The sequence below is a fragment of the Ranitomeya variabilis genome, chromosome 4, assembly GCF_051348905.1.
Source record: "Ranitomeya variabilis isolate aRanVar5 chromosome 4, aRanVar5.hap1, whole genome shotgun sequence".
Taxonomy (NCBI): domain Eukaryota; kingdom Metazoa; phylum Chordata; class Amphibia; order Anura; family Dendrobatidae; genus Ranitomeya; species Ranitomeya variabilis.
This window is the reverse complement of record NC_135235.1, coordinates 658,108,481-658,128,271: the sequence shown is the minus strand read 5'-3', so window position 1 is coordinate 658,128,271 and position 19,791 is coordinate 658,108,481. Positions and strand designations below refer to the sequence as shown.

The following is a 19,791-nucleotide window of genomic DNA, read 5'->3' as shown; positions in this document are numbered from 1 at the left end:
AGGCATATTATTATCGTCAAGCAATGGGGTGATTTTTGGATAAAAATACTTTGACTATGGGGGGCGCATGCGCGGACTCTGACGGAGCCAGACATGCTCTGCTGAGCTCCGTGACCCGATCTGCCAACGAGACCCCATAGAGCGCCGGAATCTCCCTGCTCTCACCGGGAACATACCGCTATCGCTTCGGAGTCCGGTCCGGCCTGATTTGCCAAAGAAAGGCTCTGCGAATCAGCCGGTAAGCCGCACAATAGCCGACTTCCTGACTGGAGGTGGAGTGGGCAAGATGGCCGCCGCAACCTCTTCTCTGTCGGCTTCTTCCTCACCGCATGATGACGGGGCCGGCCCTGAGGAATTAATAATGGCTGCAGGAGATGTTATCCCCACAGCGGCGTTAGTAAAGGCACTTCAACAGACTTTCAGGGCTGAGCTCACCACAGCCATGCAGACTGTTACTATGCAGCTGCAAGACATAGCCCAGCGTACCTCAGCCCTGGAAGATAAAATGGACGCCACTGCAGAGGCATTAGAGGAAGACAAAGATACTATTAAGCACCAAGCTGACCGAATTACAGACCTAGAATTAAAATGTGAGGACTACGAAAATAGGTCCCGCAGAAGTAATATTCGAATTCGTGGTCTCCCTGAATCGATTTCAACATTAAAGGATACTGCCTCTGCATTATTTAAAGCATTACTGCCTGACATAGACCCAAGCCTATTGCACATCACAAGAATACATAGGGCTCTGGGCAAACCCCGCACCTCAGATTTTCCTAGAGATGTTGTTCTCAAGATGCATTACGAAGAATCTAGAGACCTTATACTGGCTGCTACAAGGGACCTGGCTTCCCTACCAGGCCTGCCGGGCTCAGTGAGACTGTATGCTGATCTCTCCCCATCCACACTAGCTAGGAGAAGAGCCCTCAAGCCTGTCACAACAGCGCTTCAGGCTTTGCAGATAAAATATAAATGGGGGTTCCCCTTCGTTTTTTCATTTTCTCACAATAATGAACTCTTCATCTGCCGGTCCTTAGAAGATGGCAGAAAAGTGCTTGAACGCGCTGGAGTTCCTCTCCTTGAAGCTGCACCACCTCAACCACAACGGAGACCACGTCCAACTAAAGATTGGATTAATACCCCAAGAACCAGGAGCCAGAATTCTCGGATTACCTGATCACACTTAAAATGGCGCTCAGGCGATTTTCTCTCAAAATTGTTGCCATCTTTGTCAGAATGTTATTTGTGCAGTTTCAAAATATAAGGTTTATGCTCTTTCTATAAGGCTATAAGGCATAGCCTTTACGAAGTGATATGTTTCCCTTAAGAAGTTGTTTTCATGTTAGATTCCGAGCCTAATAATATATGCCCTAATGTTACACCCCTCTCTTACTTTACTACCCCCCCCCCTTTTTCCCCCTCCCCCTCCTCCCCCCTTCCCCCTCCACCCCTCCTACCCCACTTTCCCCCCCTCTTCCCCCCCTCCTCCCCCTCCTTCCATCAAAGTCCTTCATAGGACATATTTAGTACCTACTAGACTCAAGGTCATTTATCCTCATTTATCTGATATGTGTTTTAGAGGTTGTAATGTCCCAGGTGATATGAAACATATCTGGTGGAACTGTCCCCTAGTCTTGACGCTTTGGCAAGAAGTAAAAGCCATAGCAGAGAAAATGTTTAATAGAATTGTCCATCTTGACCCGATTGTTTTCTTATTGGGTTCTAAACATCCTGGTTTCTCGAAGTATTCACATAAACTGCTTAATCTACTATGCATGGCAACTAAGATACATATAGCATCCAAGTGGAAGACTTCATCGCTTTCTATATCTTTGGTCAAAGACAGAATGAATGCAATAATGCTATACGAACGTATTCAAGCGACTAGAACAGACAGTTGGAATACATTCTTTCGGACATGGTCTCCTTGGCTGGACCTGGACTCCAACGCTTACTTGTCTCAGGCTCTAGTACTCTCTCCATAATGTCTCTTTTTTTTGTGGAACTTGGAAGATCTTCCTTTGTTCTATTTGAAACTCGCCATTTTATCTAACCCCCTCTTCCACCCAAGATCCATCAAGATTTTAACGTACACGTTCAATTTTACTTATATTTCCTTACAGTGATACATACTAATGTGTTCAAGTGGTCAATGTCTGCTGAAATTTTTCATAATGCCATAAAGTGGTTTGGCAACACCCCCATCCCTATTGTGTCTTCCACCCTGTTTTTGTCCTGTCTTTATATGTAAAAAATTGGTTTATTTCAGGATCTCATAGTTGATTGTTTTACAAATATGTAATCATCCCCTGCGTGGGTAAACTATTCCTGATCTGTTTATTGTTAAAAACATAATAAAACTCATTGAAACAAAAAAAAAAAAATGCTTTGACTATGAAATATCTGTTGCATTAAGATTGAAATGGGATTTTTTTTTTCGAGCTTTCCGAAAATGAGTCAAATTTGGCACATTACCAGGATAAGATGTTTTTTGATGGCCAAAATAAACCAAACCATTGCTTCTTCAGTTTCTAAACACCAAACCAGATACTGCTCCCCAAGACACAATAATTTTTTTATCACAACATGATGAAAACCTTGCCCTCTTTAATATACACCACAAGTGTATAAATGCCAACCTGCCAGGCATCTGGTCACAAAAGGCCATTATTTTTGTTACTTTGTAACTTAAAAAAAGCATTAAAATTTGACCAATGGTTATCGTCACTACTGTGTAACATTAGTAAGGCTGTTATTTCTTTAAAGGTCTTGAAAGGGGTTGGATATAGTATCAAGAGACCTCAAAGTGTTATATTCATCTTTTAAGGGCAATTGAATGGCTTCTAGCACTTCTGATTAACAGTGATTTGATTCAGGCAATTTGGTGAATTCAAATTTCAAAGTTTTTTTTTTATTTTTTTAATCCATGTGGCAGAAGAGGAATTTGTGAAAGCCGTGTAGGCATACAAACATTGCCTGGAGGCCTGTGGGTCTTTATTAGGGCCTTGACTCCCGATAAAGCTTTTCTATTTTCCTGCAAACACACAAGTGAGACCTTATACACCCAACAAAAACCTTGCCAGATTGTAAGGGGCCACTGAACATGTGAAAGCTGTCATCTTTCCTCCCTTAGGGGGCTTTCACATTGCACTTATCTTCACATTTGTGGGTCTCATTGGGGCTTGCATCTGAAATCCTCCACAAAATGGGATTCGGATGTATGCGCCGACGGGCCCATAGAGTATAATGATGCCGGTAAAGCGAACATCCGCTGTCACGGGTTTAACGCCACAGAGAGGAGCCAGAAGACCGCAGCATGACAAGTTTGCTGTTTTCAGGGAGGCCTGTAAACTATACTTTAGGTTACGTTCTTGTTCCTCAGTAACCGAGGAGTAACGGGTTGGGATAATAATCTCGCTCCTTCAGGATAACCCCCAAGCATGGGCATTTTCTCTCCCGTCTGACTTCCAGTCATTACAGATGGTGGAGGAATTTTTCTAGCTCTGAGTCATATATACGACGACCACGACCACATCTCTGTGGCTGAGCCCATACTATGTCATCTTTGGCAGGGATGCCGGCTAGCCGGTGGAGGAGTATTGCTACGAGTTTTGGATGTGGTCCATGGACATTAAATGGAATGACCCCACACTCCGTAGCCAGTTCTGTGAAGGTTTATCAGCAAGGGTGATTGATGACTTAACAATGTATGAGACTCCAGTTTCCCTTGAGTCATCTGAGGAACCCATGCAGCTGGGTGTGGCAACTCATTCTGGAAAGCAGTCTGTTTGGCACAAAGGAGGTTTTCTTACTGTGGTAAAAAAGCCATTTCGTGGGCATATGTCCTTCCCTATCTCATGGTAAACAGCCGCTGGAAAATTAAGGAGCCCGGGTTAACAACCCGAGTTACATATCACCTCCATGGGTAGGACACAATTTTCTCTGCCAGCTGAGATCCATCTGGGCAAAAATAAGGTGGTTATTTCTGCATTCCTGGACAGTGGGGCGGGGTTTAACTTGATTGATGCTAGGTTCCTCCAGGTCCAGGGCCTCAATCCACATATACTGTCCAGACCTATACCCATAATCGCCTTGGACTCCGTGCCCTTGAGACGGGTATTTTACTCAAGCCATCCGAGGGTTACATCTACAAGTAGGGGCCAGCCACTCACAATTTAATGACTGTTATGTGCTAGAGGGTCTCCCCTCTCCTGTGGTTCTTGGACTTCCTTGGCTCACTCTGCACAATCCTGTGGTAGCTTGGCAAGCTCGGGAAGTAGTAAAGTGGAGTGAGTATTGTCAAGGACACTGGGCATCCGGCTTGTAAGGGTGGATAGTCTGTGCCTAAATGCCATTCTAGAGATGTGCTCTCGGAGCAGAGGTGCCAATAACTTCCTCTTCATTGTTTTTATGACTGCTCCGTTATTCTTGTTCCTGGGGCCAAGCTGCCTAAAAGCAGACTATATAATATCTCTGGTTCAGTGAGGCAAGCAATGAAGGATTATATAGCAGAAACTTTGGTAAAGGGTCATATCAGACCATCCTTATCCCCCATTGCTTGCGGGGTTTTTATTTGTAAAGAAGACGGGAGGTTACGCCCCCGCCTAGATTTCCGCAAGCTCAATCTGATCATGGTCCAGAATCCATATCTGCTCCCCCTCATCCCGGACCTCTTTAATCAGATTGTAGGAACAAAATGGTTTTTAAAACAGGATCCAAGGGGGGCGTATAATCACATTGGTATTAAATTGGGTGATGAGTGGAAAATGGCTTTCAATACGCCTTAGGAACACTATGAGAACCTTGTGATGCCATTTGGGTTGACTAATGTTCCCGCTGTCTTTCAGAACTTTGTAAATTATATTTTTAGTCACCTGGTAGGTAGATTTTGTGGTAATCTATCTTGATGACATACACTGTGTGCAGAATTATTAGGCAAGTTGTATTTTGATCACATGAAACTTTTTCTATATGTTGTCCTACTCCAAGCTGTTCAGGCTTGAGAGCCAACTACCAATTAAGTAAATCAGGTGATGTGCATCTCTGTAATGAGGAGGGTTGTTGTCTAATGACATCAAAACCCTATATAAGGTGTGCTTAATTATTAGGCAACTTCCTTTCCTTTGGAAAAATGGGTCAGAAGAGAGATTTGACGGGCTATGAAAGGTCCAAAATTGTGAGATGTCTTGCAGAGGGAAGCAGCAGTCTTGAAATTGCCAAACTTTTGAAGCGTGATCACCGAATAATCAAGCGTTTCATGGCAAATAGCCAACAGGGCGTGTTGGGCAAAAAAGGCACAAAATAACTGCCCATGAATTGAGGAAAATCAAGCGTGAAGCTGCGAAGATGCCGTTTGCCAGTAGTTTTGCCATATTTCAGAGCAGCTACGTTACTGGAGTAACAAAAAGCACAAGGTGTGCGATACTCAGGGACATGGCCAAGGTAAGGAAGGCTGAAAAACGACCACCTTTGAACAAGAAACATAAGATAAAATGTCAAGACTGGGCCGAGAAATATCTTAAGACTGACTTTTCAAAGGTTTTATGGACTGATGAAATGAGAGTGACTCTTGATGGGCCAGAGGCTGGATCAGTAAAGGGCAGAGAGCTCCACTCCGACTCAGATGCCAGCAAGGTGGAGGTGGAGTACTGGTATGGACTGGTATCATCAAAGATGAACTTGTGGGACCTTTTCGGGTTGAGGATGGAGTGAAGCTCAACTCCCAGACCTACTGCCAGTTTCTGGAAGACAACTTCTTCAAGCAGTGGTACAGGAAGAAGTCGGTATCGTTCAAGAAAAACATGATTTTCATGCAGGACAATGCTCCATCACATGCCTCCAACTACTCCACAGCGTGGCTGGCCAGTAAAGGTCTCAAAGAAGAAAAAATAATGACATGGCCCCCTTGTTCACCTGATCTGAACCCAATAGAGAACCTGCGGTCCCTCATAAAATGTGAAATCTACAGGGAGGGAAAACAGTACACCTCTCGGAACAGTGTCTGGGAGGCTGTGGTGGCTGCTGCACGCAATGTTGATCATAAACAGATCAAGCAACTGACAGAATCTATGGATGGAAGGCTGTTGAGTGTCATCATAAAGAAAGTTGGCTATATTGGTCACAAATTTTGGGGGTTTTTATTTTTGCATGTCAGAAATGTTTATTTTTAAATTTTGTGCAGTTATATTGGTTTACCTGGTGAAAATAAACAAGTGAGATAGGAATATATTTGGTTTTTATTAAGTTGCCTAATAATTCTGCACAGTAATAGTTACCTGCACAAACAGATATCCTCCTAAGATAGCCAAATCTAAAAAAAAACACTCCAACTTCCAAAAACATTAAGCTTTGATATTTGTGAGTCTTTTGGGTTGATTGAGAACATAGTTGTTGATCAATAATAAAAATAATCCTCTAAAATACAACTTTCCTAATAATTCTGCACACAGTGTATTAATTTATTAACCTGACCTTGATTCAGGTACATGTCAGGCAGGTCTTACAAATACTCAGAGACAATAAAGTATTTGTCAAACCAGAGAAATGTATGTACTTGGTTGAGGAGATCCTAGGAGATTTCTAGGATATGTTTTATTGTCAAAATAAAAAAGGGGAGAAGCCAGCGCTGCTTATGGTCAGAACGCAATACATAAAGTGCACATGCACATATTGATTTCTAACTAGTTAAAAAATGAGACATTTAGCAAACAATTGATCAATTCTTTGAGCCGCCACGTCACGGTATTCTCATAATCGGGCAGTCCTACTCTACGTTTTTTAGATTTGCTGTGCCATTACGGCCTCCTAAATGTATTAAAAGCAAGACCATATTAAATGCAAACTGTACCTGAAGCTTTTCTGAGGGTACAGACTGAGGGTGGATTCAGGAGCTAAGGCAAGGTACGTGGCCCCAGCATCTTCACCTTCAGAAGTAACCTGGGAAACAGGACGTGCTAGGGCACCCCCCAGCATTAGGGACATGGAAGGAGCTCCTGTTCCCAGGACACCCGACAATAGAGTAATGATATCTGCTCTGTTGTGCATTATTTTCGGGCGTATACGCCTACTGGAGGCAGACATTAAGGCATAGTATAAAGCTTCCTTAATGTCTCTAGTAAACGTATATTTTTCATGGTATTATTTATCGTTTTACATCGGCTTGTCTTCTCCCAATTCAGGTCTTTACAATATCGGATTCTCTCAGTGGAGATCTTCTACATTAGAGAATTTTTTTGATTAACCCATCAAGGATGGATAGGGACTGGGACAAGATGGTGGAGAGGATATTACACCTTACCCTAGAGATCCTCTTCCAGCTTACTGGAGAGGTGAGCGATTCTGATGACGTCACATTACATCATTCTTATCCATGGAAATAACAGATGGACAGAACTGGAGAGGTGAGGACTCTGGCAATGTCTAGTGTTTGATTTATTCATGTGTCTGTCCATAAACAGGATTACATATTAGTGAAGACCTCTAGTGAGCGCTATCAGACCCCTGTGTCTGAGGGATGGGGAAGACCCCTGAGCCCAATCACGGGGCCTCCACCTCACACCCTGATACATGAGGACATCAATGACCAGAAGATTCTAGAACTTGCCTACAAGATGATTGAGCTGCTAACTGATGAGGTGACACTGCTGGGAATGCTGGGACATTATACAGTAATGCTATTAAGAGATCAGGAGGATGATGGTATCATTATATTTGTCAGGTTCCTATAAGGTGTCAGGATGTCACCATCTATTTCTCCATGGAGGAGTGGGAGTATTTAGAAAGGCACAAAGATCTGTACAACGACGTCATGATGGAGGTTCCCCAGCTCCTGGCATCACCAGGTAGTTGACAGGACTAAATACTCAAACTCAATTATCTGTATGTAAAGAATTAATTAATTCCCTGTATGTGTTTCCTCCAGTTCTATCCAGTAAGAGGACAACACCAGAGAGATGTCCCCGTCCTCTTCTTCGACAGGACTGTAAACAAGAAAATACCAGTGTTCCTCAGGATCATCAGGTAGATGGAGAGAAGATGTCATGAGATCTCCCCTATGATGTGCATTCATATTAGTCCATATAAACCTTATCACAGAAGGTCATACTTTGTAACTGAATAAGCAAGACAAACAAACCAGATATAATCCGGCGTGTATATTCCTAAATTAGAATAGACAATAATTTATTTGTAAGTCATAACAAGAACAATACTCAATAAGAATTAAAAAATAGATGCCTCGTGTCAACAAAGGAGATGCAGCGGAGAAACCATAATGATTGACATTATCTCATATAGCACTACGCTCAGGATAATCATATGCATAGTTAGTTTTAGTTTTCCTTATACAGTGGGGCAAAAAAGTATTTAGTCAGTCAGCAATAGTGCAAGTTCCACCACTTAAAAAGATGAGAGGCGTCTGTAATTTACATCATAGGTAGACCTCAACTATGGTAGACAAACTGAGACAAAAAAATCCAGAAAATCACATTGTCTGTTTTTTTATCATTTTATTTGCATATTATGGTGGAAAATAAGTATTTGGTCAGAAACAAAATTTAATCTCAATACTTTGTAATATATCCTTTGTTGGCAATGACAGAGGTCAAACGTTTTCTGTAAGTCTTCACAAGGTTGCCACACACTGTTGTTGGTATGTTGGCCCATTCCTCCATGCAGATCTCCTCTAGAGCAGTGATGTTTTTGGCTTTTCGCTTGGCAACACGGACTTTCAACTCCCTCCAAAGGTTTTCTATAGGGTTGAGATCTGGAGACTGGCTAGGCCACTCCAGGACCTTGAAATGCTTCTTACGAAGCCACTCCTTCGTTGCCCTGGCGGTGTGCTTTGGATCATTGTCATGTTGAAAGACCCAGCCACGTTTCATCTTCAATGCCCTTGCTGATGGAAGGAGGTTTGCACTCAAAATCTCATGATACATGGCCCCATTCATTCTTTCATGTACCCGGATCAGTCGTCCTGGCCCCTTTGCAGAGAAACAGCCCCAAAGCATGATGTTTCCACCACCATGCTTTACAGTAGGTATGGTGTTTGATGGATGCAACTCAGTATTCTTTTTCCTCCAAACACGACAAGTTGTGTTTCTACCAAACAGTTCCAGTTTGGTTTCATCAGACCATAGGACATTCTCCCAAAACTCCTCCGGATCATCCAAATGCTCTCTAGCAAACTTCAGACAGGCCCGGACATGTACTGGCTTAAGCAGTGGGACACGTCTGGCACTGCAGGATCTGAGTCCATGGTGGCGTAGTGTGTTACTTATGGTAGGCCTTGTTACATTGGTCCCAGCTCTCTGCAGTTCATTCACTAGGTCCCCCCGCGTGGTTCTGGGATTTTTGCTCACCGTTCTTGTGATCATTCTGACCCCACGGGGTGGGATTTTGCGTGGAGCCCCAGATCGAGGGAGATTATCAGTGGTCTTGAATGTCTTCCATTTTCTAATTATTGCTCCCACTGTTGATTTCTTCACTCCAAGCTGGTTGGCTATTGCAGATTCAGTCTTCCCAGCCTGGTGCAGGGCTACAATTTTGTTTCTGGTGTCCTTTGACAGCTCTTTGGTCTTCACCATAGTGGAGTTTGGAGTCAGACTGTTTGAGGGTGTGCACAGGTGTCTTTTTATACTGATAACAAGTTTAAACAGGTGCCATTACTACAGGTAATGAGTGGAGGAAAGAGGAGACTCTTAAAGAAGAAGTTACAGGTCTGTGAGAGCCAGAAATCTTGATTGTTTGTTTCTGACCAAATACTTATTTTCCACCATAATATGCAAATAAAATGATAAAAAAACAGACAATGTGATTTTCTGGATTTTTTTGTCTCAGTTTGTCTCCCATAGTTGAGGTCTACCTATGATGTAAATTACAGACGCCTCTCATCTTTTTAAGTGGTGGAACTTGCACTATTGCTGACTGACTAAATACTTTTTTGCCCCACTGTATATGAATACAATTTGTGAGGTATCTTTGGCCTCCCCACTTTTTATTCATTGGTTTACCAAACAAATGCCAATAGGCTGTCAGCTTAGCTGCAGCTATCTTTATGCACTATTGCACTTTAGTGTTGGTTTAGGCACTTGTGTGGGCATTATTTTATTCTCTGACCATCCCTACACAACTGTTCCTCTTAGTCTCCTTCACATGCACTGTGTTGATTCTCTATGCACTTTAACACTTTATTAAATATATTGTATTATTTTATTCATCTGTTTTGATGATTTATTCATCAATTTTACATCTTTTATTTCCATTTACTAAGCAATGCACATCACTCTTCATCACTAACTGTCAACTATCAATGCCTTTTGAGGTGGAGATCCACTTTCCTTTTATGCACTGCTATACACTCATGACTAGTGTTGAGCATTCCGATACCGCAAGTATCGGGTACCGGCCGATATTTGCTGTATCGGAATTCCGATACCGAGATCCGATACTTTTGTGATATCGGGAATCGGTATCGGGATCGATATTAATGTGTAAAATAAAGAATAAAAATAAAAAATATTGATATACTCACCTCTCCGACGCAGCCTGGACCTTACCGATGTAACCGGCAGCTTCCGTTCCTAAGAATGAGCGCTTGAAAGACCTTAGATGACGTCGCGGCTTGTGATTGGTCGCATGGCGGTCACGTGACCGCTCACGCGACCAATCACAGGCCGCGACGTCATCTAAGGTCTTTCAAGCGCTCATTCTTAGGAACGGAAGCTGCCGGTTACATCGGTAAGATCCAGGCTGCGTCGGAGAGGTGAGTATATCAATATTTTTTATTTTTATTCTTTATTTTACACATTAATATGGATCCCAGGGCCTGAAGGAGAGTTTCCTCTCCTTCAGACCCTTGGAACCATACAGGATACCTTCCGATACTTGGTGTCCCATTGACTTGTATTGGTATCGGGTATCGGTATCGGCGATATCCGATACTTTTCGGGTATCGGCCGATACTATCCGATACCGATACTTTCAAGTATCGGACGGTATCGCTCAACACTACACATGACAATTCGTTATTTACTTTTTCTTTTTTTCTGTGCATTTTTCTGCTAGCCTATTTTTGTGTATTTCACCCCTTAATTTCCTGTCTTAGATTACCAATAATAACCCTTATATATCTTTTAAAAAATAACCATACGTAAGGGTTTTATACACTGTCTTTTTATTATATTCCCTTACCTATGCGCTAATAGTAATTATGAAAACATTATATAGGTTTGTAGTCCATATACTGTCCCTTTTAGTTTTCATTTCTTCACGGCGCTGGTGACCTGGCTGTGCGCAAGCGCTAATTGAATCACACGCTTGACGATCCTGCCTCAGGTAACAGATGGTGACGTCGACTTCCACTCGGCTACGGCCTGGTGGAACGCATGCATTCCTGTTATGATCCGGTGACCGTGGAGCCGCATGAGAGACTTTCTCAGGAGTAGGTGGTACCTGTACTAAACTAACACCGCAACTAGAAGTAGCTGTGGGATGTACCTAACAAGTCCTAGACACCTCGACACAGCCGGAGGACTAAATACCCCTATAGATGGAAATGGGAATTCTATCTTGCCTCAGAGCAGAACCCCAAAGGATAGGCAGCCCCCCACAAATATTGACTGTGAGTATAAGAGGAAAGACACACGCAGGCAGAAAAACAGGATTTAGCAAAAGAGGCACTTCTAGGTAAATAGAAAAGGACAGGACAGAATTCTAAGCAGTCAGTATTAAAATCCTAAAAATATCCACAGCAGATAATACAAATATTCTACATCTAACTAAAGACATAGAAAGTATATCTGCATCTCCTGAGAATCCAGCATGACTGAAAAATCCAAACAAAGTCTAAGCTGGACAAAAACACAATCAATTGCACTGAATTGCAAAGCACACTGCATGTGTGCACAGAGACAAAAAAACAGACACTTATCTTAGCTGAATTGGCAGCAGGGCATGACGAGGGCATGAGGAGCCAGAGAGAGATGCAATCCCTCCAGGTACAATGGACAACTGGCAAGGAATCATGGATCCTGCAAACCTAAATACCCAGTAGAGCTGCAATCAGCAGAAACACCTGCCCTGGATTACAACCCCAAGACAACTGCACTACCACCAACAACCACCGGAGGGAGCCCAAGAGCAGAATTCACAACACATTCCATCACAGCCGGAAGTAGGAAGTCCATTGCTTTGCGGTGACAACACTATCAGATGCGCCGACGCATCATGACACCAGATGCTGTATACTGATAAGGTACTAATTTGATCATCAGAATCTGGCAATGGGCACATGGTATGTTTGGTAGCATTCCATTGGTACTTGGGCTATTTAAATACTCCTGAATCTCTCCACCTAAGCACGCCTCTGGAAAAAGAATAGGCGAAATGCGCATTGGGGTGGGAGATTGCAGCGGTCACTTAGCACTTTGGTTTATTACCAGGGAAAAACACATGCAGTAATCATGTTAATTTATGCATGTTATGTGTTTAGTTTTTGCCTCTTATTGCTACTCCAAAGCCTTTTAGACAAATGAAGGTATGAATAGTCCTCTAATACATGCACTAAGGCATTTTATTGTATTATTACCTCTTATTTTTTGTCCTACATATACATGCAGACGTTGATATCCAGAACCCGGTACCATTAGGCATATTGCCAACTTCTTCAGTGTAGGGCACTGAGCGTAACATTTTAAAAAGTATTTTATTCACTGCAATTTGTGTTGGGATAGTCTCCACAGGACGAGTAGAGTAGTTTTTTCATGCATTTGATTATCCTGAATATACTACCATATGAGATAACGTCAATCATTATGGTTTCTGTTTTTTAGTTCTTATTGAGTATTGTTCCTGAGATGTCTTACAAATAAATTATTGTCTATTCTAATTTTGATATGTACACTCCATTTTTCTCTGGATTATATCTGGTTTGTTTGTCTTGCTCCCCTATGATGTGTAGATGGCTGTGAAGGTCTTGTGCTCAGTCTTGTCTTAAGGTACCGTCACACTCAGCGACGCTGCAGCGATATAGACAACGAGCCGATCGCTGCAGCGTCGCTGTTTAGGTCGCTGGGGAGCTGTCACACAGACAGCTCACTCCAGCGACCAACGATCAGGGGAACGACTTCGGCATCGTTGAAACTGTCTTCAACGACGCCGAAGTCCCCCTGCGGCACCCGGGTAACCAGGGTAAACATCGGGTTACTAAGTGCAGGGCCGCGCTTAGTAACCCGATATTTACCCTGGTTACCATTATAAAAGTAAAAAAAAAACCACTACATACTCACCTTCTGATGTCTGTCACGTCCCCCGGCGTCCGCGCTGCTGCTCAGAGCTTCCTTCACTGAATGTGTCAGGGCCGGCAGAGCACAGCGGTGACGTCACCGCTGTGCTCGGCTTTACGGCCGGCACTGACACATTCAGTGCAGGAAGCTCTGAGCAGCAGCGCAGACGCCGGGGGACGTGACAGACATCAGAAGGTGAGTATGTAGTGTTTTTTTTTTACTTTTACAATGGTAACCAGGGTAAATATCGGGTTACTAAGCGCTTAGTAACCTGATATTAACCCTGGTTACCATTGTAAAACATTGCTGGCATCATTGCTTTTGCTGTCAAACACGACGATACACACCGACCTAACGACGAAATAAGATGCTGGCCTTCTAGCTCCGACCAACGATATCACAGCGGGATCCAGATCGCTGCTGCGTGTCAAACACAACGATATCGCTATCCAGGACGCTGTAACGTCACGGATCGTTGTCGTTCTCGTTGGAAAGTTGTTCAGTGTGAAGGTACCTTTATCCACCAGTATTATATGCTTTATGGCAGGATGGCAGGATTAGAGCTGATCATAGATGTGACTTCTTCATCTGTCTGTGACTTTTACCATATTTGTTTCAGGGTGAAGATCTGAGCCATAATAATACTACAGAGACATATGATTGGGGTGATGAGTGGTGTAAAGTGGAGATTCCTACATATGACTACCCAGGTGAGTAGTAACCACTAAATGTAGAGAAGTCATAGATTCACTGGGTTTTACAATTTTATGTTTATTTTTATACTCTAGGCTCTAATATATTTAGTTGTATATTCTATACTAATTAAATATGGATAATACATGTTCTGCTATATCAATTTGGGACAGGATAGCCAACCTCATCCCAAAGTTGTTTTATAGGATTAAATTCTGAAGACTGAGAATGCCTGGAAGCAAGAAAAATTCATGGTCATGTTGCTGGAGCCAGTCTATGACTACGCTACCCTAAAAGAGTGCATTATTTTTTTGCCACAGAGTAAGCAGGGATGAACTTGGTTGGTTACAATGCCTAGCTAAGCGCTACTGTCCATGGGTCCATCCACAGGTTACAGAGGACCCAGGGTGTGCCAAGTACACATTCCCAACATGCTTGATCTTTTCACATTTGACAGGAAGAATAAATTTGTGCTGCCTGTGCCAGATTCTAACCCCCATCCACATAGCTCAACAGAAATCTAGATTTAGCTTTTTTTTTTTTTTACTATTTAATGATCCAGTTTTTGTGCTTTGTAACGGGTCATCTTTTGTACAGCTCATTTGTGCCTTGAACGCAAAGTTATGAGCTATTTTCTCACATAAGAGGGGACAAAAAAACGGTCATAGGAGCGCATGGAAGACGGTGAGTTGATATAAAATCTTCATTTATTAGTTTCTACAACGCGTTTCAACTTAATAGCTCTGTCTTCCTCAGGTGGCAGTTATAGCTATAACTGCCACCTGAGGAAAACGGAGCTATTCTGTTGAAACACGTTGTGGAAACTAATAAATGAAGATTTTGTATCAACTCACCATCTCGCATGCGCTCCTATGACCGTTTTTTTGTCCCTTGTTTGATCCTCTTGCAAGGCATCCAGCTGGAGCTGCAGCGTATCTTTCGTTTTTAACCACTCTTAACACCAGCTTGGCGCTCCTGAGAAGCCGTTCGTCATATTCCATTCCTCCACACAAAACAGACAGAGAAAAAAAAACTGGCTGGATATTTAACTCCCTCCAGCCACACCCTGGAGGTGGAGATATGGTGGGTAGGCGTCCCACCTATCTCTGACCTACCCACCATGAAAGCCAAGCCCATAAAGCGACTGAATTGTTCTCAGCACATATCATGCTGGAGAAACACTTCTGGCTTTTACATCACACAGGAAAGCAACCTTTGTGACACATATCTCACCTCATGTACGGCACCAGTGACCCTGTCACAAAAAAACACAATATTATTTGAAGGAATAGGTTGTCAAGAATACTGTTCACCAGGTACTAAGAGAAAAGACCAAAGTGCCAGGTTACAACAGCTGTGCATCATTTTAAGGCGTTTTACGACAGCTTAATAGGGCCCATAATGTTCAGAGAGAATTTGAAACTAATTCTGAAAATGGTGAGGGTTTTATCCAGAAGGGAATTTCTGCTAAAACCATTTCTCCTAAAAGAAGTGCTGTAATGGCAAGGGATTTCAGCAGGCAAGTATTGTTTGATTCACTATTTTATCACATTCTTGACCCACTTTTGACCCACTTTTTTAACAACTTGAAAATCCCCTTTAAAGAAAAAAAAAAGTTCTAATCCAGTCTCCAATCTTGTTCATACGTTAAAAAAAAGAAACAACACCAAAGAAAAAAACAAAATGAGCATATACCCTGTAATACGTAAGTAGTAATAGTACAGATAAATAACAGTGTACATAGTTTAATACTATTTTGATAAAAAAAAAACATAAAACCATCCCACTGCGACAAAGTGTACCCAATCGGGACAGTACTATCCTGTCTCTAATATTAAAACCTTACCTTGTGTCAACTGCCTCAATGTGAATAAAGGCAGAGCAGGACCCAGGCCCGACTGTTCAGGCCCCCATCAGAAAGGGGGGCAGCGCCCATGATTGTACATATTACTAGAGTCTACTACAAAACCAAAGAAATGAGCCAGAGCATAAACTGTTATAAGTGCAATGTGTAAGAGCATTCTCAAACTGAGGCAATTTCACAGACAAAACCCAAGAAAAAATACAAATTGATCATATACCCTATAGTAAGTAAATAGTAAATATAAATAGCATAGGGTACTTAGATAAGACTTTTTTGATCAAAAAAGCATAGAAGCCATCCCACCGCAACAAGGTGTACCCAATCGGGATGGTCCTATACTGTTTTTAGTATTAAAATCTTACCTTGTCTCAGTCGACTTCAATGTGAATAAATTCAGAGCAGAAAAGGGGCCTAACTGTTCAGACACACATCTATAGGGTGGACATAGCTCTTTTTTTCATGCTCTTTTTTTGGAATAGAAACAGTAAAAGCAAAATTAATGAGATTTCTAAAACCTGATTCACATGTGATATTTTTTGACCTGAGGTACACATTTTTAAAGAACGCAGCATTTCAATTTTTTCAGCGTTTATACTTCTGTTTTTTCTCTATTGAAATGAAAATGGCATTGCACAAAAAAACATAATAAACAAATGTCAAAAATCTATAAGAAAAAATGCACTGAATTTTTGCTGCAAATTTATCGCCATACTCTGGGTTTTTCATGGGGTAATACAATTGTTATGTGTGTGCAGAATGTAATTTTTCTTTGCAGCACATTTCCTGTTTGCATGGGACGATGCATTGCCAAGAACGATGATTTTTAAGACACCTTGAAAATAACTTCACTTGACGAACAAGAGTTTAGCATAGCTTTTCAGTTCTGGTCTGTTCTGTGCTGTGTGGATCAGGAGCCTTCTCTGTCCTCAGCGTCAATATGGTGACTTTGAGCCAACTGCTTGGAGACACTATGTTGACAAAGGAGGGAGGATCCTTGGTCAGAAAATGGCAGCTAAACATAAAAGTGAGCTAACACTAAAAGAAAGAGTCACTTAAAACAAGAGTTTAGCATATTTGCTGTGTGGCAGTCTGTTTACACTGGCCAATTTTAAGGAATGACGACATTCGTTCGCGATAATCGGTAAGTGTAAATTTACTCTTCCTCCAAAGTATTTGCTTCTTCAAACATGTCTATTCTGCCCCTCTATTTTGCACTGAAGGGCATGTAGCTGTGAAAGATTGTATGAGACCGACACCACATATTAACATGGACTAACACATGCCTTTATGATTTGACTGTGCTTTTAATAAGAAATAGTGGTGACAGGATCACTGGATCATGAACTTGTGAAGTTGCCAGCATTTCTAGCAGTCGCAAAACTACAAGAGATTAGCTTTGTGGCCTAACATGATCTACTAGTACTTGTTCTGAGATATTCTGTCCCAATGTAATCTGTTTTGCCTCCACTGTCGTAGGCAAGGAACATACTGCATTCAGCAGTGGTTTGATGGCTTCCATCCACATCTTGTCTAAATCCTTGGAAATCAGGATTCAGACATACTATTTGACAGAGCCATTCATTACAGTGAGACAAACTGAGTTCAAATTGTCTCCGTTTATGCTTGTTTATGGCTGTTTCTGTCCACAGGGGCTTAAGAATCCAATGATTTAAGCCATCTGACCCACTGCTCAAATTAGTGTTATTTAGCCTAATCTAATGAATAATTTAATTGTGATACATGATGTGATGCTAGTCACTACTCACGGACTAGCCATGAGGCAGAGTGGTCAAGTAGTCCAAGGTCAAAAGCCAGAAAGGTACGTCATAAACAGAAGGAAGAGACAAAGGTGTAGTCAAGTAATATTCCGAGGTCAGAATACCAGGAGGATTGCATATCAGACCAGAAGGGGTTAAACAGACACATGGTCAGAACGAGGTCCAAGATCAGGCAAAGAAAGATCTACTAATAGAACCCAAGGCACAGAGAGATAAACCACACAGTAGCTGAATGTACATCTGGAAGATGTCTAGAAGTAACAGCCCAGTAAAGTAGCCTGGAAATTCTCTGGGATAATGAACACCTAGAGACAGCCAGCGCCTTCCAGTGTCATATTGGAAGGCCGAGTTATCAATCAACACACTGACCGATCAGCATGCCACTGCACCAGACTGGACGACTGAGCTGTCAATCAAAGTACTGACAGCTTCAGCCCACCCCTATACCAGTTTAGACCGCCAACCTGTCAGAAATTGCATACCCAGACATAATGAGGGGTGGAACCATGACACATGACTTGCAATTTATATGGACATTTGATATAAAAATGTTAAAAAATAATAATTTATTTTATTCTTGGCAGATGATTGCACCAGGAAATCAGAGGGACAACTGACATCTTCAAGACTGAAATCAGATGACTTTGGTGTCAATCAAAATACTTTCGAAGAGCATGTCATGATCCCAGATATAACTTCAGCCCCTCACACCAAAGATATATCATCTCAGCCTTTTAAACAAATCCTATTTTCTGATTCATTACAGATTGTAAAGGAAATCAGTTTTAAATATCAAACAGCTCACACATATGACAAGCCATTTTCTTGTTTAGAGTGTGGAAAATGTTTTTACCAGAAATCAGATCTTGTTAGACATCAGAGAAGTCACTCAGGAGAGAAACCATTTTCATGTTCAGAATGTGAGAAATGTTTTAAACACAAATCACATCTTTCTGTGCACAAGAGAACTCACACAGGGGAGAATCTATTTCCATGTTCAGAGTGTAAGAAATATTTTAACAAGAAATCAGATCTTGTTAGACATCAGAGAAGTCACACAGGTGACAAGCCATTTTCATGTTTAGATTGTAAAAAATGTTTTTACCAGAAATCAGATCTTGTTAGACATCAAAGAAGTCACACAGGAGAGAAACCATTTTCATGTTCAGAATGTGGGAAAGATTTTAAACAGAAATCACATCTTTCTATACATAAGAGAACTCACACAGGAGAGAAGCCATATTCCTGTTCAGAATGTGGGAAATGTTTTGCAGATAAATCAAATCTTGTTGCACATCAGAGAAGTCACACAGGGGAGAAGCCATTTCTATGTTTAGAATGTGGGAAATGTTTTAATCAGAAATCAGTTCTTCTTATGCATCAGAGAAGACATACAGAGGAGAAGCCATTTTCATGTTCAGAGTGTGGAAAATATTTTAAGCAGAAATCAATTCTTGTTAAACACATGAGAACTCACACAGGGGAGAAACCATTTTCATGTGCAGAATGTGAGAAATCTTTTACAAATAAATCAAATCTTGCTACACATCAGAGAACTCACACAGGAGAGAAGCCATTTTCATGTCCAACGTGTGGAAAATGCTTTATTCAGAAATCAAATCTTGTGATGCATCAGAAAAGTCACACAGGGGAGAAGCCATATTCATGTTCAGAATGTGGGAAAAGTTATAGGGCTAAAATAGATCTCATTATGCATCAGAGAAGTCACACAAGCTAGTCAACCGGTCTAATTTAGATCCCACAGTTCCTCAACTACTGTTTTTATCCCCTTAGCCACATCCTCTGTACATGTAAAAAAAAGATGTGTACACTAGGTCTCTTGAACAAGCTCAGATGCTGGGCATACTTCAAGCATTTAGGATGCTGACTGTGTTATCAACCCTCACCTAACTGAGCTAGCACTGATTGCAGCAGTTTAAGCATGATTATATATAAGGTAAACCATGATTATATACAAGGGAAAAATGGATAAATTAAAAATTATATTTTGTTGATTTTCCAAAAAAACACGGGCAAAAGCCACATTCATGTTCTGAATGTAAACAATAAGTTTTCTCAGAAAAGAATCATTTGCGTAATCTTTGTTTTTCTGGAAAATTGTACAAGAAAACAATTACCAGACAATCAAAGTAAAGTCACCAAAGTAGTAAAA

At 41.6% G+C, this 19,791-nt stretch overlaps 1 protein-coding gene across 2 annotated transcripts in view; it reads left to right on the top strand.

The window, feature by feature from the left end:
• Positions 1-19,487, top strand: part of LOC143766206 (uncharacterized) — a 113,301-nt gene extending 93,814 nt beyond the window's left edge. The window contains exons 2-7 of one of the 2 annotated variants that reach the window (XM_077253695.1): positions 7,179-7,328; positions 7,458-7,634; positions 7,718-7,841; positions 7,922-8,019; positions 13,903-13,993; positions 18,203-19,487. In XM_077253695.1, coding sequence (XP_077109810.1) covers positions 7,251-7,328; positions 7,458-7,634; positions 7,718-7,841; positions 7,922-8,019; positions 13,903-13,993; positions 18,203-19,356 — 1,722 coding nt within the window. In that variant the 5' untranslated portion in view covers positions 7,179-7,250 and the 3' untranslated portion in view covers positions 19,357-19,487. The remainder of the gene's footprint in view (positions 1-7,178; positions 7,329-7,457; positions 7,635-7,717; positions 7,842-7,921; positions 8,020-13,902; positions 13,994-18,202) is intronic. The other variant, XM_077253694.1, reaches the window with a different exon arrangement.
• Positions 19,488-19,791: the final 304 nt, after the last annotated feature.